General features: G+C 40.0%; 1 protein-coding gene across 1 annotated transcript; it reads right to left on the bottom strand.

Annotated features, from left to right (window-relative positions):
- Nucleotides 1-5914: 5914 nt before the first annotated feature.
- On the bottom strand, nt 5915-25498 carry papss1 (3'-phosphoadenosine 5'-phosphosulfate synthase 1). Its single transcript, XM_034129510.1, has 12 exons — nt 25250-25498; nt 23931-24045; nt 23612-23847; nt 23021-23159; nt 22170-22288; nt 20630-20743; nt 20380-20491; nt 17445-17650; nt 14926-15061; nt 13977-14245; nt 11497-11726; nt 5915-7748 (listed from the first exon to the last, which is right to left on the bottom strand). Exons 1-12 carry the CDS (start codon nt 25307-25309, stop codon nt 7610-7612), a joined length of 1875 nt encoding a protein of 624 aa, XP_033985401.1. The 5' UTR covers nt 25310-25498; the 3' UTR covers nt 5915-7609.
- Between the last annotated feature and the right edge of the window lie 455 nt (nt 25499-25953).

Below are 25953 nucleotides of genomic sequence, written 5' to 3'. Positions count from 1 at the left end.
TTCAATAAAGTTCATCAAAATTAAATCTGCTCTGCATACCAACCAAATAAAACATTTTGGTGTTCCGATCAACGTTGCTCTTTAATGCCAGGAGGGTCACATGGTAATGAAAGTGTGAGCCACAACAAAGACATTTCCCAATTGTTTCAATGTGCCTGTGGTGGATTTGCACAGCGTGTGTCCTATATTTAATTTACTTTGAGACATTACAGGTTTACCACATTTCTGACATGGCACATTTCCTCCCTCCCTGGACTTAAATCTCCAGTGTGGCTCTACTAGCTTGTACCTTGTAGTGGTCAGGGTTCGGTTCTTTGGCAACACGTGAGGGGTCACCAATCAAAGAATATTCTGCTGCAATCAAACAATCACAGTGACTTCAATTTAATCTGCTGAGTGGGCTGATATGTGCCAGCTGTGCACTCCTTCTACCATTGAATTCAAACTGTGAAGAGACATATTGTAGGAAAATGCTTAAAAAAAAGAAGATTGGTTTGTAGCAGAAACATGCTGACGGTCCAGATTCAATAAACCATTGAATACAACCATTGAATTCCAAATAGGAGTTGTTTAAATAAATAAAAAAGACTAATGTTGAAGGGCTGCAGAGGTTTATTCAGTTTTATATATCTCCACGCTTCCAATATTCAATCCAATCAAGTCTGATCCAGTATTTGTTAAATGTTAAACACTTAAGATGGAAACCAGAGTAACTGAGATGGCAAGAGACAAAACCTTAAACGGTTTTATAACAATGAATTTGGGACACAATAAACTGTCTGGATACAGAAATGAAGAATATTACATTGACTCCCTGCAAAGATCATTACATTATGTATAATCCCAAATCTTTGAAGTAAATCTGCCATTTATCAGCCATGTGTCTGTCTTAAAAAATCTACACGTTGCAATAATTTATATTTTAAGAAACAGTTATTGATTTAGTTTGATTTATAATTCGGTGTTCTTTAATCAGGGCACATAGACATATCTTGTACCTCCTCCTCTATATACTTATAGTCCTAGTGTTTATTTAGCCGTTTAGGTTTGTAAATTGATACATAGACTTATGGGAATCTCCTCTTGTTTAATTTAAGTAACTTGCGGAGTTCTTCAAGGTTCAGTTTTAGTTGAGTTTTAACTCAACTTTACTCATGCCCTGTCATGTCCTCTGTAATTTGTATCTGTTGACATTGTACGTGTGTATCCTCTATGTTGGTGACAGGTACAGATATACTGTTTCCTCTTTCTCAGGTGTTGCATCCCATTCTTTACGAGAGACCCTCACTGAGGATGGGATGAGCTTACAGCCCACCGTCCGTGCCTGACAGTGTATCTGTTGTCTAATAGCCTTGAATTCTTGTTTCCCAGAGTCCTCCAAGGTTACGAAACAGATGCTTTCCTTTGATGTGCTCACGAATCATCATTTGATGCATAATCTCTCTCTGTCTGTGATCTCTTCATGTTGAGCCTCTGGCTCCTGGGGTTATGTTCCCGAGGCTGTCTAGCCTCATCCTGACATGGTGCTTTGACAAGAGAATCATAAAGCAGAGGGACTTATCCGGCTCTGGTGATCTTGTAGTAATGAGTGTCTCCTGAATCCTATATCAAAGGCATGTGTTATTAAGCAGTACAACATTATGATGGGAGCATGACCATTGTTTTGTAGCTATTCTCTGGCTACCATATTGTACTGTATGTAAACATTAAAGGAGTGTTTGTCATACAAGCTGTTCATCAATCAGACAGCATTTTGTTATAATGAAATACATTAGTAGGCAAACAATATCGTAATTGTGTGTAAAGTCAGTGAACTATCATACTACGTAAATGTATATTTCCAAGCAGCTAAGGCAATACATGGTAACACTTTATATTAAGGTACACAAATTAACCATCAACTAGTTGTTAATTAACATGCATATTAGCAGTATATTGGCTCTTTATTAGTCATTATAAAACACTTATTAATGTCTTATTCTACATGACCATATTCTACAAGTAATAAGCCATTAGTTGACAGTTTTTCCTCAATAACCCTCTAATTAGTTCTTATTTATTGCAAGTAAGGAAGTTGTTGTACATGAGTTTGGGTCTTAATATGCTCTGCTCAATATGGGCCTAATAAGGCAGTAGTACCACAAGAATAGTAATTCTCCCATAATAACACTTAACAAATATGATCTATTCTTATGTAACAATACATGAAACTATAACGGCCCGTCCACACAGCGGCGTTGGAAGCTTCTTCCAACGCTTCTGCCCATTCACTTTGAATGGGGTGACGTCACTTTTCGCCGAACTGCATTTTGGGAAGCAGAGCGGAGTTTTCCTGGCGTTTCAGGCTGCAAAAGTTGAGCAATGTTCAACTTTTGAAGCTTCTGAAGCTTTCGGTGGAAGCGTCAGCCAATCAAATCATATGCCAGTACAATCTCTAGCCAATCAAACCGCTGCTTGTGTGTCAGGGGCGGGAGATTCATGAGATTGGTTGTTGGTCGAGCCTCAGACACGCCCGCCGGCAAGCTTTTTCCAAAGCCGCTGTGTGGACGGGCCGTAAGTGTTAATTGTGTCTAAATAACTCAAAATTAGGTATTTATATCTAAGAACATGTTCCCTATTTTAAAGTGAATTCTTGTTCATAACCAATAAGCTAGTAATTTGACTCTAATTGCCCTGAACAGGTTCCCTATTCTAAAGTTGCCTCCTCTTCACACATGATAGCACACAACTACTGAAATTAACCTCAACAGTACATGAACAAAGTAGGCACACGTTGAAATATCTGTTTTATTAATGAACCACTAAAGAGAGGTTCTGACACATATGCCTACCAAAACATGACAAGTTTCTCCAAGGCTGAGAACACAAAAGTGAACATAGATTAAACAGCCAGCCAAACTCTTTTGAGAGCCAGAGAATTAGCAGCCATGCTCCTTTATTGACTTATTTGCAGTTCACTGACATTCAAACGGAGTGAAACTATAAAACAGAAGTTTAATGAAGTTTAAAGGCACTTAATGATCTCATATATGCAAGGGTAACATACACAGATTAACACATAGGACTGCTAAGTGTAAACAAGGTCAATATAGATAATGCTAGCTGTGCAATAAGCATACAGGCTAGTATGGCCAACGCTAGCATGTATGCTAACGCTAGCGTGTATGCTAACGCTAGCGCATTTTCTCATTCTGTTTTAACATCTTCAAATGTCATCACATAAACACAATACATATTACTAATCCTTACAGTGTAAGTGTAAGGCTTACACTTACACTTACAGTCAATGCTTTCTGACGGACTTGACCCTTTTACTCTTCAGGTTGCATAGGGAAAATTAGTAGCAGTCTACTGCCATGCTATTCAGTTCACTTTCTCCTATTTCTTCCTGACCTGTACCCGGTTTCCTGTCTAACCTTCAGTACACATTTCACAACAATATAAATGTGCAAATATGAAACATACAGGTCAATATCACCTTGTTATTGGTAGCTGAACTGTCAATACCGCAAAACGTATTATTAGATATAAATACCTAATTTTGAGTTATTTAGACAATTAAAGGTAGGGTAGGTAATTCACTTCAGAAACACTTTTTGTTATATTCCATGGAATGCTCTTAACATCCCGATAGCAATGAATACATTAAATGCTTTGACAATAAATACATACAAAAATGTCATCTGTGGAAGCCGTCGCGCTGTAAAAAGCACGACCAATTATTTTAGCCGCCTACCTGCCTGTCAGCCTTCCATCTCGTGCACAAACTTATCTCGTGCCCTCATTGGTCATGTGCGCGTTCGTGTGTGTTGGAGGAGGGGCTCTGTAAAGAAGTCTGAAGGAAGGGGCAGATTTTTTTCGGGTGCGTAGTTTCAAATTCTAGCGCACTCGAGCCGGTTTCTCCATTAATTTCTTACCTACCCTACCTTTAACACTTATAGTTTCATGTCGTGTTACATAAGAATAGATCATATTTGTTAAGTGTTATTATGGGAGAATTACTATTCTTGTGGTACTACTGCCTTATTAGGCCCATATTGAGCAGAGCATATTAAGACCAAAACTCATGTACAACAACTTCCTTACTTGCAATAAATAAGCACAAATTAGAGGGTTATTGAGGAAAAACTCTCAACTAATGGCTTATTACTTGTAGAATATGGTCATGTAGAATAAGGCATTAATAAGTGTTTTATAATGACTAATAAAGAGACAATATACTGCTAATATGCATGTTAATTAACAACTAGTTGATGGTTAATTGTGTACCTTAATATAAAGTGTTACCAAATGTCCTTATAATGACATGTTAGCGAAGGACTCATTCACCAGATGGGAACCAAATAAGTATTCCACTTTCGGTAGACATACATTTTTTATATATTTTAATCTTGCCAATCTAACATTCCTATAAGCAGCTGAACTTCTTTATGTATTTCAGGATAAAATTGCCCTTAACCGTACAGTATGTTAACCATATGTCCTGAAAACCCCAAAGTTTCCACAGTAGCTCATGAAACAGTTTTTAAAGGTCCAGCAGTCATGCAATAGCATGACTGCTGATGAGCAGTGACTCTGCCCTGCACACGCCTCAGAGACTGAGGGACATTGCCTCTGCTGAATTGTAAGCATGTCCTGTATCACTGTATTGCGTTTTGCAAAGTAAAGCCTGTTTTTATCAGGACTGGCTTTGAATGAAACTCAAACCAGATGGAAGGATATTGGAGATAAAGGGAGCTGGAGTCCATGTAGGATCAGAACCTTTTGGTAATATGGGATGAGACACGATGATGTCATTACACGTACGAAGCAGCATGCATGTAGAGCAGTTTAGAAAATAAAGGCTACACTGATGAAACCTTTAATGGCTTTTCTTTCATTAATTATTGTAATTTCCTCAGAGGCCCTATTATGCTCATTTGTAGGTTCATATAAGTATTGTGAGCCTCTATTTTGACATGTCTACATGCTTTAATGTTCAAAAAGGTTTTTATTTTTCTCATACTGCCTGTGCTGCAGCACCTCTTTTCACCCTCTGTCTGAAACCAGAGCCCAGTCTGCTCTGATTGGTTAGCTGGCCGGCTCTGTTGTGATTGGTCAACCGCTTAGAGATGTCCCGCCCCTTAGCCTATCACAATACAAATAGAGTGCCAGTGACGCGTCCTAAAACCCGGAAGTAAGTTAGCATTTTACCACTTCCAGTTCCTTCGACAAAAACCAATGCAATTTCTCCATAGGATTTTGGAAAATAGCTCGAAATAAGGTCTGTGGTTGACACAAATTGAAGAGACGGATCACGTTTTGTTCAGTCGGGTAATAGCCACATGTCTACCCTACTTTAATCTAATCGATCAAATCAAAAAGACTTTGGGATTTTAGCTGTAATTTTCAATATTTATATGTCATGTATCAGTATTTATCCTTTATTGTTATACTATATATAGGCTTAACATTGAGTTACTGACAACATCTGCATTATTAAGACCTATTTAACTTGGCATTAAGCTCAGGATCCTATAAAAACATCCTTCACTTTCAATACCTGTTTATGACTAATGTCTAGATTCCTTACAACAGCTGCTCCAGATTAAATGAAGTGGTGCAGCAGGTGAGAAAAGGCATAAATTGTGTAAACAGCAGTCAGAATTATATAAATTATTCTGGTCTCTTCAACCTTTTTACTCTGGCATGAAGCCACAGTGTAACACACTCTCAGACGGATCACACGTTTCAAAGCAAGATCAGATTATGGGGCGAACAAGCTGAAAAACACCCAGAACTAAAAATAATGTGAGCATGCAACACGTGAGATAACATCAGGAGATTACAGATAAACATAGTAACAGACACCTGCATTTCCCAGAGAGCATCTGATCTCCTCCAGACAGTTTAAAGAACAACACAACACACAAGGCAACCTCTTCAACTTCATTTGATCATTTTTTGTGTGAAAAAACAGCTCTTCTTTTGAAGTTGTACAGAGGACCCAGCTTGATTACCATTTGAGATTGAACAAGATCTGGTGAAAGGTAGAAAAGATCGCTGCTGGCAGGTCTCTTCATTACATCTTGGAGTTGGACTAGATTAAGTATCCAGGGTATTTCTGACAGCGCCACTCTTCTCTGTCCCATTTAACCCTGCATGTTCCACTTTCACTGCATCTGGGAGCCAGCTGCAGCTCTCTGTATACAGTGCAGTGTGTCTGAGTCTGATTGGGGTCACTCGCAGGTCTGTCTCATCCAATATGCAGCTGATTGACCAACTTGGAGGTCACCAAAGGTCCAACAAGCAGGGTCCACAAAATCTTAGAAAATAAAGTTTTGAAGTCTCTGTTCTCGATTGGAAAAAAGCACTTAGTTAGTCACGAAGACAAAGACATTCAGAACTATTAAGTCCTCACATGCAGCTTAAAGTTGACGACATCTCATCAATGCTGTTGAGTTTTCTGAAAAACATGAAATGATTTGTTGCCATTTAAAATCAAGTGGAGTTGTTTGAGAATGTGTTATGCATTTAAAACTCTTTGGGTGAAAATAAAAAACATTCCGCAAGTAACAAACTCAAAGATTACAAAAAGGAAAAGTAAACATAATTCTTTTGCTAAAAATGGTTTATTGGACAAGGAAGATTACAAATCTGATTCCTTGGTGGTAACCATCAACCATCTGATTATACAGTGAAACTCTTAAAAAGAGAATTACCATATGGAAAATATTAGCAACCCACGAGAGAAAAAAACACAATCATGATAATGATGAAAATGTAACAAAATAGCAGGACTGTTGAGAGATTTAAAAAGCACCACAACTACATGCACAAGGGTTAAAAAGAAAAATGTTAGAACAGAATAAATAGACTAACTCTGACAAATATAAAGGTTAAAAAATGTTTCCTCGAAGTTTGGGAAGGTTAGGGTTGCATATCCTTATAAAACATATTTAATACTGATCTGTTTTGCAGACCATTACTTGAACTAATGGACCATTTCAGTGTAGCAAAGTCAAGTGTGACAAGAAGCAGGTGTGTGTGTGTGTCTGCGTGTCCTAATTCAAACAAGACATCATGTGAAGTCACTTTCAGAAGACCAAGGCACTCGACTTTTACATTAGATACACTGCCACATGCAAACATACAGTACAAAGCAACTTTTCTTTTTAATTTGGACATCATTAATACTCAACATTCATCCCCTTTCTATTCAAATACTGGTCAACAGTACTTTCCATACAGGTCTTGATCTTTGAATTTTTACAGAATACTTTTTCTAACCAGTCATCAGAATATACAAAGTTAGTGAGAAACACAAACATCTATTGTAAAGAAATGTTTAGGGTTTTTTTGTATTACTAATTCAGCAGGATACTGACCTTTCCTATTATATTTCACCATCAGAGGGAGTTTAGTTGATTAAAAAAAAGTACATACAGTTAAAACACTAATGTCGTAAGACTTAAAAACAACTGAGCGCAGAAACATGATAGACAGTTGATGTGAAAGTGACACGGACAGAAGCCAGAGCGTGGTGTTTGACAGACGATCAGTGGTCCCCACATTAATCCTGGTAAACATCACATGTGTATTCATGTTTGTTTCACCGGAGACTCCACCTTTAATCCTTCTCCAGTGATTTATAGTAATCCTTCAGCACAGCCCAGGCCTTCGGGGCCATGAAGCCGTCGGGAGGATTCTCTCCCTCTCGAGCCATCTTACGCATTCGTGTGCCTGAGATGAAATCGTAATCTTGCTTGCTGCAATACGACAAAGAAGAAAAGAGTTTTGAGTAACAGACATATTTCAATCAATAAAAAGATGCTTATGAACAACAAAAAGGAGCCAACAATAACCGCCTGCTGCTTTTGAATCAAGTGCAACCAGGCGTAGCAGCCAGCTAGCTAGCATTTCTGCAAATGCAATCCTAAAATGTTTGGCGGGTTATAAGAAAAAAAATGTACTTGGGGAATGTGACTGCTGAAATTGATGTGGAGAGGCTACTTATCCCACTATTGAATTTGTTGAACCTACAAAGACCCAACAATATGCTTATAGAGGGGCACTTCTATACGATCTATAGATGAAAAGACACACAAACCTGTCAACAGACCTAGTAACGTCACTACCAGGATCATTATTACATTATTTAGCTAAATCCTAGCTGCTGTAAAGTAGAGCAGGGCCGCGTTACAAGCAGACCGAGGAAACCGTAAAATTGAGTTAAGATCGGCATGATTTAAGCTGATCCCTTCAAATGTGCCTAGTTACGCCCCAAATACCGATACTTAGGCTTTGGAGATCTCTACATCCAACCCAGTGAAAACAGACACGATGACTGTTGTTGTGTGAGAATATTTATATGATTTAACTTTTTTGATAAGCTAAACCATTTCTGGCAGCTGCTTTAATAGTCCTCACAAATCAGTCTGTGGCTGGAGATATACTGTGAGAATACCCCACACACACACAACACACACACCCACCACACACACACACACACACACACACACACACACACACACACACACACACACACACACACACACACACACACACACACACACACACACACACACACACACACACACACACACACACACACACACACACCACACACACACACACACACACACACACACACACACACACACACACACACACACACACCACACACACACACACACACACACACACACACACACACACACACACACACCACACACACACACACACACACACACACACACACACACACACACACACACACACACACACACACACACACACACACACACACACCTTTCTGCCAACAAAAATATTGTAATCCCACATGCAGAGCCGTACAATAACACGTATATAATTAATGTCTTAAAAACCCGTCAAATTCCTGTGTTCATTCAAAATACCTTGTTTGTTTTTGAGATATTCATGCCAGCATATTTTCTAAATTGTTGGGAGGGAACAGTAGGGGTAGATAAAACCAATAACAAACATCTCAAACAACTTTAAATCAACCATGAAGAAACTAATGATAACATGAGAGCTTAAAGCGTCAGCTACTCTCACTGGTGCCCTTTGAGGATGTTTAAAAAAAAAACCTTATTGACTGCAGGAATTAGAAATATCTATACCTCACCCTACTGATAGAAATTGTTTTGTATTCCTTTTTAATTCAATTTTTTGTCATTCTCTATGAAAGAAAACTTCCAAAATTGCAATTCAGTGAATAAAGGAAAAACCCTGAACGCTAGTTAAAAAAAACCTGTATCATCTTCACTTTTGTGTATCACACACACTACTGTAAAACATTCCCACCCTCAAACTGTCTGTCTGAATGAAGGGACGAAGCTGTGATCGGTTATTAAAAAGTACTGACGGGAAGAATTGTCCGAAAGCTTCTTTTCAAAACCAGATCACAGATTTTTCCCGTCCAAACATTTCTCAAACCTTCTGATGGTTTCTTCACCCTCCCTCTGACAGACGGCTTCTCACTGCATGTTAAGCTCAGAAACAATATGAGCAACTTTGTTTGAAGCGAGCAGCCAAGCACAGACTTCATCCAAGAGCCGGGTGAAGAACTGGCACGACTTCATCACATCTTCACTAGCATTGTTGATAAATGGCTGTCAGAAATAATCATGACCGTTTTAGACATCTTGTTAGCAGATACGTGCATTTATCTCCGTGGAGCTGACATTCACAGAGGGTCCTGCCGTTTGTGAAGTCACATTTCTAATTGCTATCACATGACAGAGCCCATTGTGTTGCTCGGAAACAATAAGAAGTTGTGAAGAAGATCTAGCAGTTCACATGGCGTGAGGTAAAAGAGCTGCAGGCCAATTCTTTTGAGAGCGTTTTTTGTACAGTGTCAAATGAGAAACAGCTTGCAGCGATCCGAGCCATTACACTTTGGAGCAATATTGAGGGGTATTGCTGGTGATTAGCATTTATATTCCTCCTGATATTTGGCAAAGTGCTGTAAGCGTGCATGAGAGAAAGGAATGCCATTAATCTAACGGAGTGATGACTACAGAGTACAGACTGTGGGAATCCAGTAACCATCTTGCATTTCTTCCTCCAGCTCTAAGCCCTAAGATGATATCAAGCCGTTGGATCAATGAGATTCGCATATATATATTACTGGAGGGTGGGATTTAGTGATTTAACGTGACGTTCTGAAATGCTTTTAGTTTAGTTCATTGAAGGACAATGAGGCTTTTTTCCAAGATTTTCTTTCGCACTTGATATACTGTACAAAATCAGTATAGTTTACATATATCTTGTGACATATACACATTAAAAAATATTGTTTCTTTATTATATATGGGGATTTCTTTTTGACTAGTATTAAGCGTAGCTAAGGAGGTCGACCGGGTCGTCTGAAAATCGTTCCTCCAGTCTGCATGTATACTACTGTTTGGGAAAGCCAGCGAACCTGAAATTGCTCCAGTTTTTAAGTATGTGTAAAAAAGCATTTAGATTAGATGAGGACATTGGCAGCCTCTTTGTGTAGTGAAGTAGTAAAAGTTGACATGTGTTGCAAAGTGCTTTGAGGGTTCCAAAGACTACAAAGGTTTTAAAGGTGTTATATACAAGTACATAAACCACTTGCTAGTATATGTTACAAGGTTTTTGTTTTTTAAGCGCTTCCTCGCTAATTAACTCAATAATAATTAAGACTGACAGTTACAGATGTGTAACAGAAGACAACCAAATTAAAAAAAAGTTTTAATCAATTCAAGCCAGCTTCACGCTACATGATTGATTGATTTTTTTTTTTATCCCAGGAGGAAAAAAGCACGAAACTGTTTCTCTCCTTACCTGGTCGTGTCAAAATGAAAAGTGAAGTGTAGCTAAACAAAGCCTTGGTGGTACTTCAAACCAAACTATTCTTAGCACCACTAAGAGCACGAGATGTTTCCAATCAACTGTTAATTTGCACTAAACGTGCATCATGGAAAACAAAGCAAATTTGATTAGTTTGGCGATATTTAGTTTTCACATTCCTCACCAAACACTTCCTCCCTATAGTTGCATAACTTGCATCAAGGCAGTGAGATTGCATGATTGTAGTTAGTCGTCGTGGGCAGTGTCTGTACACAGACTTTAATTAATGTCAGGGCTCTGTCATTTCTGAGCAACATCAAAGATTGGGATAATCCAGAAAACCTTTAAACTAAAAACTATTGCTGTTACTCTTGGCTTGATGTTTTACTGTTGAAAGAGACGAAGAGAAATGGATGAAAGGTTTTAAACAAGACAAGCCTAATTAGTTATTTATCTAGATCATTTAATTTAGGTTAAGGCTGCTTCTAATTGGCCTAAATGTGACGTATTACTCTGGAGTAAGTCTACTAATAGGCTATTTAATTTAACATGAGTGAGCACTTCCGCTTTACACTCAAACGGTTCCTGGATTTCATCACCCTAATAAACTTACAGACTATGGGAAACAAGACGTCAGGCATTTTACAGATGACAGTTATAACACAAACAAGTACTCACTTTTTGGGGTCGTAAAAGTCCATTGCTCTTTTGACCTTGTTGTAAGCGGCGACCTTAAAGGGAACGATCTCCAGGGTGATGAGGCCCGGAGCCATGGTGAGCACCTTGGCGCCATGAGTGGGCTCGTACAGATCCTTCCCCGTGTCGGGGTGCGGCATGCCGGCGGGGTCGCGGCCCACGATGTAAAAGTTGGCTCCGGCCACCATCCGAGATCTGCAATGCCACTGAACCTGTGGGAAAGAAGAACAGATAGCAAACATCAAAATACCGCTGGGAAAAGTTTTGTATTTATGTGTTGTTTCAAAGGCTAGTAGAGAAATACTTTCTTTTCTTTTTTTACAATGTATTTTGAACGGTTTGTCCGATAGCGTCTTTCTTTAATAATGTTTGGATCCAGCTTTCTGTGGCTAACTTGCTGTGGCTGCTTTAATATCTAATGGTGCCATTCGTAATAGGTATTCAGTAAGCAGAGCTGGAGAAGTTGGGACAGACAAGCCGGGAATCTTAAGTTTTAACGTTAGCTATGTCAGTCATTGTTAGCAATAGTAGCTGATTAGCTGTTATTTTACACACAAACACTAAAAGGAACATGCCAAAAGATAGGGGCTGGAAAGCACAGTGTGTATGAGAGATGTGCAAGTAGCTCAAGTCTGTAGGGATTTGGCTTGGGAACCGGAGGATGACCGGTTCAAGTCCCGATCAGACAAAATGTGAGTGTGGACAGGTAGCTAGAGAGGGGCCAGTTCACCTCATGGCAAGGTGTCCTTGAGCAGGGCACTAAACCTGCACTGTGTATTTGTACATATGCTCACACAGTAAAACTGAATTTAATTTACCTACACTTACCATTCTCACTTTTTAGTAGTACTCAGCCACCTCTAGCCAGCCAAACTCCCTCCGGAACTTTCATTTAGTATAGGCACTGATGTTTTGTGTTTATCATTAATAACGGCTACATCTCTAAATTACTCTTTACCAGCTATTAATGGCGCATATCCACTGCAGGGCCTCGCACGGCTTAGTACGGTATAGTTAGGCCTTGGTAGGCCAGGCTCACTTTATCCTGCGTTTCCATTACAGTTTAGTAGCTGGGGCAGTAACTATAGTAACGCAGTGTAGGCGGAGCCGTGACATCATCTTCAATGCGAACCACAAAACCATTAGCCGTTAGCTGTTAGCACTCAGAGCTCACAACTCCTCATATCTGTTCAGAAACTAGACAAAAGTTAAACGAGTACAAACCACAGACTGTCTGTGTCATGGCGAATACAGTCGCTGGTTTATTTATGTCTGTAGGCCGTTGTTGTGAGTGTGGACGGTCGGAGCATATACTGCGTTAGCTTAGCCAATCTCCATTTAGAAAACACACATTTTAAAAGTCTCGTCTGCAGACTTGTCAAAGCATTAATTCATGGATTTTACTAACCGGTATCAGTATGTTGTTACTTCGGCATCATTTTGAAACGTGTATTACAATTATATCACGGTCAAATATGTTCATTTTGTTGTAGCTGTAGCCCCCTTGTCAGCGATTCTCTCTGACCATTCAGCAGTCGAGAGTGTTTACGTCACTAGTTTAGCATATTCAGCCCGGTTGTTGGCCCGGTCAGAACCTCGATTTTGGAGGGCCAGAAAAAGTAAATGGACCAATCCGCGGAGCACCTCACACACCAGGATCCCTTGGCTAACTAACAGGGAGTCCCCATTGACGTGCATAGAGCTCCCTGAACGCTGGTAATAGACGAGTTGGGATCGCGGAGAAATGCTCTCCGCAGATCCATTCTCACAGCGTTATAAACCTTTTTCTTACTCAATATCAAGCCACACTTATTGTTTTTACTTCGGCTGTGAGTGTTTGTGTGTGCTCAGGATGAGTTTCGTTGTGTTTCGCTATATCGCCGACCCGGAAACCTGTCCTCTCCTCGCAGCAGCGGCGAGCAGCAGCAAGCCTCGCAACGTCCCGACCAATCAGAGCACACTGGGCTCACAGGGAGGGGGGGGGGGGGCAGGAGCTCCAACAAGCCGTTTAGGACAGACAGTGAATTCACATACTATACAGAGATGCTGTATGAGAAACCAATGTGATTTTGGAAAATTGCACATTTTAAATCTATTCTAGTAGACCTCAACAATGGAAATATGAACAGTAGAAATGGCCATGACATGGGACCTTTAAAAGATTCCCAGCTACACAGCTACGCTCAGTCACACGAAGAGGTTTTCGTACGGCAAGGGAACACTTAACAGAGCGCCTAGAGACAATTGCAAATCCCCTTTTCCTGTACACTCTCAGAAATGTGCAGACACCAAGTATATGACAGCCCTCCCCCTGTGTGTATCTGGTATCATTACTCAGAGCTGCAGCCACAATAGTGTGTAGGGAATAGTGTTCCCTGTCAGTTTTGAGGAACATATTATATTATATTTTAAAGAAATCTCAAGCATGTAACCGCAAACACAACACTCTTGATAACCGTTACCTCAGTTGGCCCGGCATACATCATGGGTGAAGGGAAGATGGCCACGATGGTAGAGTCTGGGTTCAGGACGCCCTCCTCCAGCACCGCGGCGTGCTGCTTCATCCTCCAGGGCAGCGGCACGTCGTCGTCCTTGGTCCATCCTCCCAGCGGGTGCAGAAGCAGAACGGGCCGGCGGTAGCCTCGCTCGAGCAGGCGCTTGTGGGTGTCCTGCATCAGAAGAGCATGACCGTTGTGGACTGGGTTGCGGAGCTGGAAGGCGAATACAGCATCTAGAAGAAGCAAAAAGGAATGTGAGTTTGTTAAACTTTGACCATCTGTGAAAAAACAAACAAAAGGCCACAGTGTACTCGGAGATAATCAAGCAGCCTAACTACTGTAACCACATGAAGTGAAGGACTGAATCACACCAGAGACTTTCCTACTCTGTGTCCCTTCATTTTCCCCAAGAATTAAACAAAGAAGTGTGTCTTCATCTTATAAGAACAATAAAAGGTAGCAGCTTAAAAATGCTGTTACTATGTAGCAGACTCAAGGGACATAATTTACCATTGTCAAGGGTTAAATACCTTCTGTAGTGGCCAAACGGTGGTACTACAACTATGGTATCAGTCCGTGACATCGTTGGGCCAAAAAATACTTTGCCATTTACTAACATTGGAAAAGAGACGTCTGTAAATCAGTGGATATTTATTTTAACTGAATCAACCACCCAGGACAGACACTTGGATATCCCTTTTTGAATCATTAGGGTCTAAAAGTTCATTTCAAAGTCCATTCATTTGACTGAGCCGAGACAGGAGATCGGAAAACGCTTCATGCGCCAATGAGCAACTTTCCTAGGAATCAACGGGGTCCCGTCCCTCCATACTGTACACCACTACTGTCTCTCTAAAAGTCCTTGGTTCAAGATCACTTTGCCGTTTTATAAACAACCGAACTTGGCCCATACCTGCGTTCATTTCTTTAAACTTCTGTTTCAGCTCAGTGGGCGTCAGCCGGTACTGATCGAGGTCGTCGTGCCAGTAGATCTTATCCAGAACCTGCAGGTCTCCCCCGACCAGCCAGTCCCCACTTTCCATCACCATCTGAAATAGGAATCACAGCGATCGTGACAGGGAACACAACTCAAACATAATCCAGACTTAAGACACTGCGGTCCATAAAAGCTTCACCGTGCTGGAACCAGGCCAGCGTGAGCTCTAATAAAAAAAGGAACCCGGAGTTATGACCCAGTTGCAGCTAGGACACACTGGCATAACTCAAGAGTCACCTTGTGTCGTTAAACAGTCAACAAGACTTCTGCATGCCCACTTCTCTTCATTTGGCCACGTCTACTAACTTTGTTTCAATACCAGAACAGAGACAAAATGAGGTTGTATTTCACAATAAAACCTGCTGATGAGCAAGAGATTAATCCCACATATCACAGAAGTGCTCAGGAAGGCTGCTATTGATTCGGGCAATATCTTCCGCCCTGTGGCATTTATGAGACCGTAGCTAGAGTTACAGAAAAGACCGGTCTGTGGGATGTTAATGTGATACAAAGTGACAATTCTTTACAGGCTCGGTAATAAAAAAAGCACGGCTCCAGCTCCAGAGGAGAGAACTCAAAACAAATGCTACAAATGAAACATGAAGTGTGCACGCATTGGGAAGAAGACTTATTTTAAGTAGATAACAAAAAGATTTCACTTCCTTCATTTAACATGTAATGTATCATGTGGAAATATGCAACAACAAAAGAATTCTCTTTGATCCAGAGACCCACACAGGCTGGTTTCAGTTTAAGCTGGCAAAGTATACATAGAAATCAGAAAGTGGTCAGCAGCAGAGGTGTCTACGTGATTTGATCAATAACAAGTTGGCGCTGTCATAGGAAGCTTTTAGAAACATGTCGTGATTAGCTTTCCAAACTCCAATTAATCCAATACGTCCAGTGCTGGCCCGAGAAGAGTCATGAAATAAGCGTATCACTCTTATTCTTTGGAGAGATCGACAGAGACATTTTTTTACCTCAACATAAGTCAATCGAACATATACGTCTGCGTGGATAGATCAAAAGAGAAGGTCTACACGTACACATGTGCTCTGTTTAAGCGCTATAAGTGCCCCCAGGACTTCACATGTGAAAAGGGCCCTAGCCAAATAAACACACTACACCATGGTTTCCGATGAAGGGGGCTCCTGTCTGACTGACAGACAGGTAAACAGGAAAAAGTGGATTAACGACATATAATATGGAGCAGGTCGTTTCTGAGCGGAAAGAGACAAGGTGAAAAAAAAAAAAAAGCTTAACTTCCAGGGCAGAGGTGTGCTGACAGACTGGCTCCACTGCAGGGAGTTGAACATGCACTTATGTATACATACACACACTCTTTTATGAGTGACACCTTAATCATGGCAAGCTGAACACACATTTTCAGCTGAGTGGATACAGAATGAAAGTTGAGGAAATACAGGGGTTGAAGCCTCAGGTGTTGAAAATGGAGAGTTATGGTACTAATTTATGAAACTGGCATCCTATAACGTATTACCAAGCCAGATTTCATCATGAACAAGGTGAGACAAAAACGATATCGGCTGAGGTGGAAAATTACTTCGAAGCGCGTTGAAATATTGAGACAGCTGCCGCCTGGCGCTCCAGTTAATCTCCATCCAGGATTTTTAGAGGCATAGGGCTTTAAAAATGAGCCAATGAGGTTTACACATAATCTGACCCCAGAGGGTGAAATCACTAAATACCTCAGAGGTTAGTATCAGTTTTGTTTTTCACCTATGCCATGATACACGCGGCCAACCAACTGTATTAATCCTGAAAACAAAGGGATTTCAAATTAGCCAGACAGAGGAGCAGCTTTTGAAAGTAACCTTCACTTCCAGTCAACAGAGATGGATTTATAAAAGTCAACGTGATGACTATATCTGTCTGTAACACCAGACTGTTCCGTTCGTTTCCAGCTACAAGCCAGTGACACTTTTCCGCAGGGTGAGCAGGATAATTTCAGGACGTAATCTCGCCACCGAGTCTACCTGAGCCCCAGCGCAGTCGATAGGAGACAGATGGAAACAATTCCGGGGGATATTTGGAGAACGGTTGGGTGAGCGGAAAGGTGGAAGCTGGCAGCGGTACAATCTCACACTCAGAGACTCAGCATCCAAATATAACACCTGCAAAATGAGGGTGGACCGGAAAGATCAAGTGATTATACTGGGCGTCCTGACAGAGTGTGAGAAAAGATCTTCCACCTATTCAGTCTTTCCATAAGTGTGGAAGAGGCCAGCTCGGATCTGTGTTCGATCAGCGCCGGAGCCAGGGAGGCAGTTTGCTTTCACATGCCGAGTGTTTATCAAACAGCACACTGAGACACACTGTCTGCAGCTCTGCGATGCTGCTCTGTACTCTAAACACTCGGGGATTCCAACATATTAGCCTCCAAAAGTTTGAAGAGTTAGAATAATGATTTGTACCTTGATGTAGGGGTGGTCCTTGCACGTGGTGCCCCACTGGCGAGCGCACCGTTCTTCTTTGCGGTGTTCATAAAACTCAGGGTTGCGGAGGATGGCCACTCGCTTGCCCTGGTAGACCAAAGCCATGGCAGTCACTCCGTCTAAACGCTCTTTATCTGAAGTGGACAACGGCAGCACTACGGGCACCGACAAGTTGATGACACCACCTAGGGAAATTAAAAACCATGAATATTTTTAGTAGGGGACAAAGCTTATTATGAAAAGGCAAAATACACAAAGTCTGAAACAAACTGTTATTTTTACTATCAAATAATCTGCCAGTCGAAAAGAAAAGGTCATTAGTACTTCCAAAAGTCAAAGGTTACATATTTGAATTGCTTATTTTACTTGATTAGTTTACTATCATGTATAGTTTAGGGATATAAGGCTAAATATATTAAATCCATTTATCATGACTGGGAAGTATGTCAACTCCCCATATTTTTGTAGCTAAAACGAGAGAATATAGACATTTGTTATCAGGCTGATCAACAAATCGAGTTATGGTGGAAAAATACATGGAAGTTTTATTATCTTGGGATTTAAGATCTAAATGGGTCTCTGTGAAGTTCATGACCACTACTGGCATATTGGAGCAACGTGTTTGTGAGTGTGCCCCCGTCATATCATGCATGCTCAGAGCGGGCAACACAATACAAAGTCCGGCTTCAATTCTGAAGCTTTTCCAATGATCGGCATTTGGTGGGAATAACACAACAAGAAGTGAAGCAGGCAACTGGAAGCTATCAAACATTGATATAAACATTGCCCCATTTCAAATATGTTCAAACGATTGTCTCTACAACTGTTACTGGGGGAGTACATATATTCAAAGTGATTGTTAAACCTTAAGGACGGAGACAATGTTTTATTGGGATGTAAACTGAACTTTTGTTTGTAAGAAACTCCACAGGGCCTCTTTTATAGTGGATAAGGATCCAAGAAAAACAATGTAAAGGATCCCAACGCAAAGCACTGTGACACTCAGAACAGATATCCTACATAAAAGGCATGTTAAAACGTTCAAAGGTTAGTATACTCAATAACACAGCTCAGCTATTCTGATCAAGTTTCCATTCTGTACCCCTTCAGGCTAAAGGGGGGGGGGGGGTATACAGCTTAACTACAGGCTACAGTGAGTTTTAAAAGGCTGCAATTTAAGAAGCAAGAGGAGAAAACTCCCCTCTTAAGCTAAGCTGGAGCTTGACCCTTTCCCTTTCTATCATTTGAGCTGTGCAGTGACAGCGCTCTGTCGGAGGCTTCATTCTGCCTTCCAGGTTAATGAAAACATTTGGACACGGCACGCTTTTCACATCACATCAGATCAAAAGCAGTGGAAACAGGAGGGAAAGTTGACTGTTGCTGCCCCCCCCCCCCCCCCCCCCCTCCTCTTTGACTCTCTTCTCGTCCCCTCTGTCACAGTGCAGAGCGTACAGCTGGTTTCAATAAAACACAGCAACAAGACTGCCAAATGTCCGAGAGAGAGAGAGACACAAGCTTGGATTCTGGTCTCTGTTTATTTGTGCAGACTATTTGATTAGTCAGACATGCCGTTTTCTGCTTCCCAGCCAGTGTTAGTGTTATAGGCGATCAATCCTTTCACTGTGATATCATTCTGTCACTGTCAAGTCCCACTGAGGAAGTGAAAATGGACAAATGGTGGTTTACGGTAACAATCAATACGGAAGCTTCTTCTTCTGTGTCCCTCTTCCTCCAGACAAACAGGAAAAGTGGAATCAAGACTTCTTACATCAATATATATGTTTGCCCTTTGGCAGCTCAGATTCTCAGGCTAGCTATCTTCCTGAGGAAAGAGGTCAAATCATTAAGTTGTAAAAACTTGGTTTTATCTTTAAGTGAGGAGAGCAGTCGTGATATATACCGGTACAAATCTTAAAATTAAATACAGGCTATATAGAGTGCCACAGTGACGCAGTAATCTTCTAATCATAAATCTATCGATCATAAATCCATCGATTAGATTTATGATTCGAACATTATAAAAGTAGAGTAGACATGATAGATCTGTCTCTTCAATGCGTGTCAACCACAGACCTTATTTCGAGCTATTTTCCAAAATCCTATGGAGAAATTGCATTGGTTTTTGTCGAAGGAACCGGTAGTGGTAAAATGCTAACTTACTTCCGGGTTTTAGGACGCGTCACTGTGGTACTCTATTATCTGTCAATTTATTCAATGTATTTTTTCGCTCTGTGTGTGAAGCAAGACATTTCGTATTACAACACACAACTAAGGTTTGAGTGGACATACTAGCAATAATAACTAAATTGACTTTCTCTTGGAAATTCAAACAATACATGTAAAGTTGCTGTAATAACACCATGGGACTGCACCCAATGTGATATTTGTTTTTCGGCGTTTTCAAAGTGCCAAAAAAAACAAGGCCTTCCTGAGACCTTTGGTATTCAACATTATCAGTCTTAAAATGTTGCTTCTAAATCGTTCCCGAGCATATGAAGCATTTCTTTAGCATGCCAGCTCGCAAGAAACAAATGTTTAAGCACATCAAACAGTAAAAAACATACATTACAAGGACACAGGGAAGGAGTAGTTAGTAAAGTTAGCTCCATTTGTATCAGAGAAAAGTCAAAAAGAAACACAAAGACAGACATTTGAGGTTCAATTGACACAAATAACACAGAACTCATGTGTCAAATAATAAACACTTGTGAATTATAGCTTAAACTAAAAGGACGGGTTAACTGAGAACACATCTTGAATTTCATGGTGATATATAATGTATGTAAGAAATGTGTTCTGATGTCAAGACAGAAAACCTAGAGTAAACCATTTTGTGAGCACTCATCTCCACCTAGTGCCTTTCTCAAGAACAGCAGCTCTGACTTTTTCCTTTAAAAAGTAAATGCCATCTTACCGTCAAGGAGACAGTCGAAGTGAAGACACTGCAAATACTCTCTCTCTCTCATGAAGCCGTTCAGAGGAGTGGCCCAGCCTTCAGCCAGCACCTGCACCCACTGCATGTCCACCTGAGGGTCACACACACACACACACACACACAGAGGTTTACAAGGGACCAACAACTTATTATATGCAGTTCAAACGAGTCGGTGGAAAGATAAATAACACATTTACAGATCATAGAAAGGCTATAAGTAGTTATTTACCTTCCCAATCTGTACAGCAGGCAGAGTCTCTGCATCAGCTTTAGCCAGGTCCAGTTTGTTCTCCTGCGCGTACAGCTCTTTCACGTCATAAGAAGCATCAACAGGAACTATATCCTGCAGGAGAATCAGACACGGGTTTATTACCAGGTAGGTTCACACGTACCAGGAATTTGACTAGGTGTCGTGTTGCATACATAAAAGTAATTAAAAAATTAAAAGCACACACACATAGCGAACTATATTAAGAACACTGTAATAAAAAATATAGTTAGATAGCAATAAAATAAAGCAGTAATTAACATTGAAATAGAATGCAATAAATTATAGAATATATAGAGAGAGACGTGAACGCAATATTACATAATGAACAAAACAACCTGCATATTCTAGACTTACTATTCAGAAAAATAATTATTGATTTTCATGATGCAGTTTGCAGTCACATCTACATTCATTCAAATATGAAACTTCACTGCCCCCTAGTGGCTCATTGAGTAATTATGTATCAAGTCTAGACTAAAATAAGATTATTAATCCGCATGGGGAAATCCAGTGGTTTAACAGCGACAGGGTAAGGATGAAAAACCGGACAGCACAGATTCACACAGATTATTAAACTAAATCCACTAAAAAGTAAGAGTAGTGAGGGAAAGAAAGAGAAAAGACAAGAACAAGGAGAGCTGCTACACAGGCTGCAACTCACGGCGGCACTATGAGCCCACTAGCTGTGTTTGTTATGGTCACACACATATTCTTTTAAGTAAAAATAGCCAATAAACACCAATGGTAGCTGATTTTAAGTTTGATACACTTATACAGGGACGCGGGAAGGGGGGTGCTGAGGGCGCTGCAGCACCCCCTAGCGGCAGGCTAGGAGCTCCTCTGTCTGCACATTTTATTTTGTTACATATTTTATTTTATTTCATTTCATTGTGCCTGAGATATATTTTATATTATATATTATTATTCAAATGATCATTTTAAACTATATAATAAATGATTTAGCTTCAGGGAAGAAAAATCTAAAAGATGTGGAAAAAATGTGTTTTGTTAGTTTTTAGTCGGCTACTTTTAACGTGACGCACAACACAAGTGACAAGTAACCGACATGGCGCGAAAACGTATCTCGGAATTCTTTCTCACTAAAAATGCTAAATCCGCTAAAAAGATTGAAATAGAAGATGCAGGGGAAGGGCATTATTACGCAGAATCTGTGTAATATGTAGCCAGGAATTAGCAATGCCTTGACAGCCTACTTCAATGAATGTCAATTCCACAGTGTTGGTAAAATAATATTTTACATCTTAATAGATGTGCTCGCACTTTTGTGCGTGCTCTATAGTGCCCGTAATAGCGTGCACTGGAGTCCATTGTTATGCACTGTGTGTGTGGTTTTGCTCGGTGTATCTCAACGTCTCACACCCCCCCCCCCCCCTGTGCGTAATTAGCACATCGGACAGCACCTCAGCACCCCCACTCAAAATACCTTTCCGCGCCTCTGCACTTATATTAAACATATCATGCCGTATCCTCCCCTCACCCTCTCCTGAAGCAGGTCCACCAGCTGCTGTATGCAGTCGTTCACGGTGCAGGAGTCGGTCTTCAGCACCAGCTCTGGAGCCTCCGGCTTCTCGTACTCCGAGTCTATCCCTGTGAAACCTGAGGAAATAAAGACGAATAAATGCCCAGTCTGAGCTTTGTCTTATTGGCAAAATATCAGCTTATCAACATGAAAAGCTTAGGTTTGTTCCTTTACCATTATTGGATGGATTTGCAATGGACACTGTATGAAACTGATATCCTGTTAAAGCAGTTTGAAATCTATTCTCTCAAAAGTACACAATAAGAAACTACTTTTCTCCGTATTCTTATATCAAGAATTACGACATAAGTAAGTTTAGCAGAGTTTGCAGTCAGAAAATTGCCATTGGTTAGAAAAATAAAGCAGAATTATTTTAGGGATTACAGTGAAGCTACAGAGAACAGGTCAGGACTGAATTCCATCTCAATGACGAATAATGTTTCAACCAAAGACAGAATGGAAACTCGAACAAATGGCAATCTGATGTACAGATATGATACAAAACTCAGGAAGCACAGTGAGATCTCTCCCCTGAAAGAACCATAACACACCACAATGTGATGAGATACTTCCTCTGACAGTGATGCATCAGTTTTAGGTCACCGTCAAGTCATTTCTGAGTATTTTTACATGTGAAACATTTGTACAAACATATATAAAAGTCTTGGAAATTATAGCATTTACATGTTAAATATTCTCTTTTACATTTGCATTCATAAAAGAAGTATCATATGTAATTTCAATATGACTGTGTGTCTTTAAAGTCAAAGTAATATGTTAATAATCAACAGTATGAAACCATAATGCACCTCTTATCTCCCCGGCTCTGGCTCTCTTGTACAGCCCTTTCACGTCCCTCTGCTCACAGACATCCAGTGGAGCGTCCACAAACACCTCAAAGAAAGGGAGCCCTGCCGCCTCATGGATCTTCCTGGCGTTGAGGCGGTCCTGACAGACAAAAAAACACATTGAGTTACACACATGACTTGCTTACATAAAGTGCGAGGAATACAAAGCATGCCTCAACTGGATTTGTTGTAACTAAACAGAAATGTGTGTAATGATGGATGTATATATCTTAATAAAAATTAAAATAACATAATCACTGCAGGGATATTTTTATCTTCAATTATTATTTTCGAAACTTAAAACTGATATTGAATTGTTTCATTAATCCCTGACATGATCAGTAATGGCATCATTATCACACAAAGATCAATTAGTAATTCAAAAACAGTCCAACATTTTTGGAGATGTCATTCAAATGTGGCTCAACAAAGATTTTATAACAAAACAACCGTCACATTTCATATAGCATCAGTAAGGTCCGACCATATTTATCCCTGTGTTATCTGTTCCTCTCGTTAAAGCGCTGATGCTCTCTCTGCAGAGTCACTCACCCTGCCGTAGGGAGAGATGAAGCTGGCGATGCAGACCAGCCCAGCATCAGCAAAAAGCCGAGCCACCTCAGCGATACGTCTAATGTTCTCTTCACGGTCCTGAGGGCTGAAGCCTAGGTTTTTGTTCAGTCCCTGACGGATGTTGTCGCCATCTAGTGAGTAGCAGGGAATACCGTGACACACCAGGTACTCCTCCAGTGCCATACTCACTGTGGTCTTACCTGCACCCGACAAACCTTGAAAAAGCAACAAATCTGCATTAAAAAAGCAAAAACATGTACAGATGCAGAAAGGACAGCTTAATAATGACATAACCTACCACTCAGCCAGACGGTGCACCCTCTGAATCCTCCTCTTGTGCCCACAACCTGCCCGCGCTTGTTTCGACTGACATGATGAGCTTGATAGGTGACATTAGTTGCACGTTGCATTCCCTGAAATGATACAGATTAACTTTTAATTCAGCCTTCTTAAGGTCACGCAAATATACAAGTTAAGAAAAAAGACTCAAAATAAAAAGAAAGGATATCAACATTTTTTTAAAGAAAAGTGAGTTTGATAAAGCTTCTTTGATGTAATGGCATTTACAAATGTCTGTTTTTAAGGATTATCAAAGCGGTTGTCTTATTTGTTGTTAATCGCCTAATTGTTCTAGCTCTGTACGTTTGTCTGGTATATTACAGCTTGTTTGCTGTATCTCGGAGGACCTGATTATATAAATGTTAGTATTACAGTGTACTTTTTTTAAATGTCAAGTTCTTTAGTGTCATATAGAGAACCAGAAGCTGTAGCACATATGTCTAAGTATGTATTAAAGAAGTTACAATTAAATGAGATCTGATTTCATACAAATTAGGCAGTGGTGTAATGTATTGAAGTACATTTAGGGGGGACTTGTACTTTATACTTCTACTCCACTTCATCTTGGCAGCAGATATTCTACTTTTTACTCTACTTCATTTATTTAACAAAATTATTTACTGATTACTTTACATATTTAGATTATAAACTAAAAATATCTAAAACATTATCTATTATATAAAATGATAGGTTAAGATAATTAAATTAGCTCCACCTTCAGCAGCAGTGATGAACACATTAATGCACGAACAATCAAAATCCAGTAAATTAGTATGATTCTAAAATGGGACATTTTTGGTACTTTAAGTATATATATATATACTATATATACTTTTGATGCCAATTATGTTGTACTATGTTGTATGCAGAACTTTTTGTTGTAACAAAGTATTCTTCCACTCTTTAACTTAACAATACACTTCTGGCAGTAGGTCACCTGGAATAAGCAGTTGAAAGCAAACAAACAATTGCACTGATGTAGGATCCACAATGTGTAGTTGATGATATCACTGTTAAATTAAATTAAACAAGAAGTTGGTGTTTTCTTATTAACGGTGTAGGGCAGCAGTTAAATCCTTAACCACTCTCCTGTCTCGGCGCTATTAGCAAAGAAGGATTTAAATGTAGCACTAGCATAACGGTTACTATAACAGGATAATTTTAAGATATCTCATTAGCTGGTAGTCTGGCCAGGTAGCTTGTTAGCTTATTAGTAGCCGGTTAGTCGAATTGATGAATGGTGTCGAATAAACAAAACTTAGCAAAAGAAAAACTCACCCAGTTTTCAGCAGCGTTGGCTAGCTTCTGTTTCTTGTTCGAGTTGCCACACGTTTCCATGGCTGCCAGCAGTCAGCGCCTGAGTCAACCGGCTACCTTTTTATTTTAAAACACACACAAAACGACCAAATGCTCGACTTTTGATTTGATAGTACAGGTATTTTTATTTGTTGGTCACTGTACAGGTATCTCCAGTGAATGGAGGACCCCGGCTTAGCACAACAATCGGGAAGAGCTTCCCACCCAGCCGCCACGTCAGCGTCGACGTAATGACGTATTTCCGCAGTCAGTCGTCATAACGGGGCAAACTAAACTGATCTGATGTCAGTTTTGCTGCGTGATCGTGTCTCAGAGCCGTGACTGGCTAAATGACTTAACTGATCTGTGACCAGTACTTACAAAGCAAAGTATTCGTAGTTAAAAAAGATCGAATCAAGTTCTTATTTATAAATATTGAGATATATTTTTTGTTAAATGTATGTTTTTAATAGAAAACTATTTGTTTGACACAAATTGCTATAAATGTGTGAGAATACTTAAAATGATTGGAATGATTTATAACTAAATAAGCAAGGAGGTACTTTGTATGGGATTTTTATAATGTTTTATCTCACGCTTACATAATATAAAAAGATTTTTTTTTTTTTTTAAAGTCGTTTGTCCATAATAAACGCACATACGAGGATTCTAAAAATAAACATTTA

Source organism: Trematomus bernacchii, unplaced genomic scaffold (assembly GCF_902827165.1).
Source record: "Trematomus bernacchii unplaced genomic scaffold, fTreBer1.1, whole genome shotgun sequence".
NCBI classification, from domain to species: domain Eukaryota; kingdom Metazoa; phylum Chordata; class Actinopteri; order Perciformes; family Nototheniidae; genus Trematomus; species Trematomus bernacchii.
The sequence above is the reverse complement of the archived record's forward strand: the minus strand, read 5'-3'. Positions and strand labels throughout refer to the sequence as shown.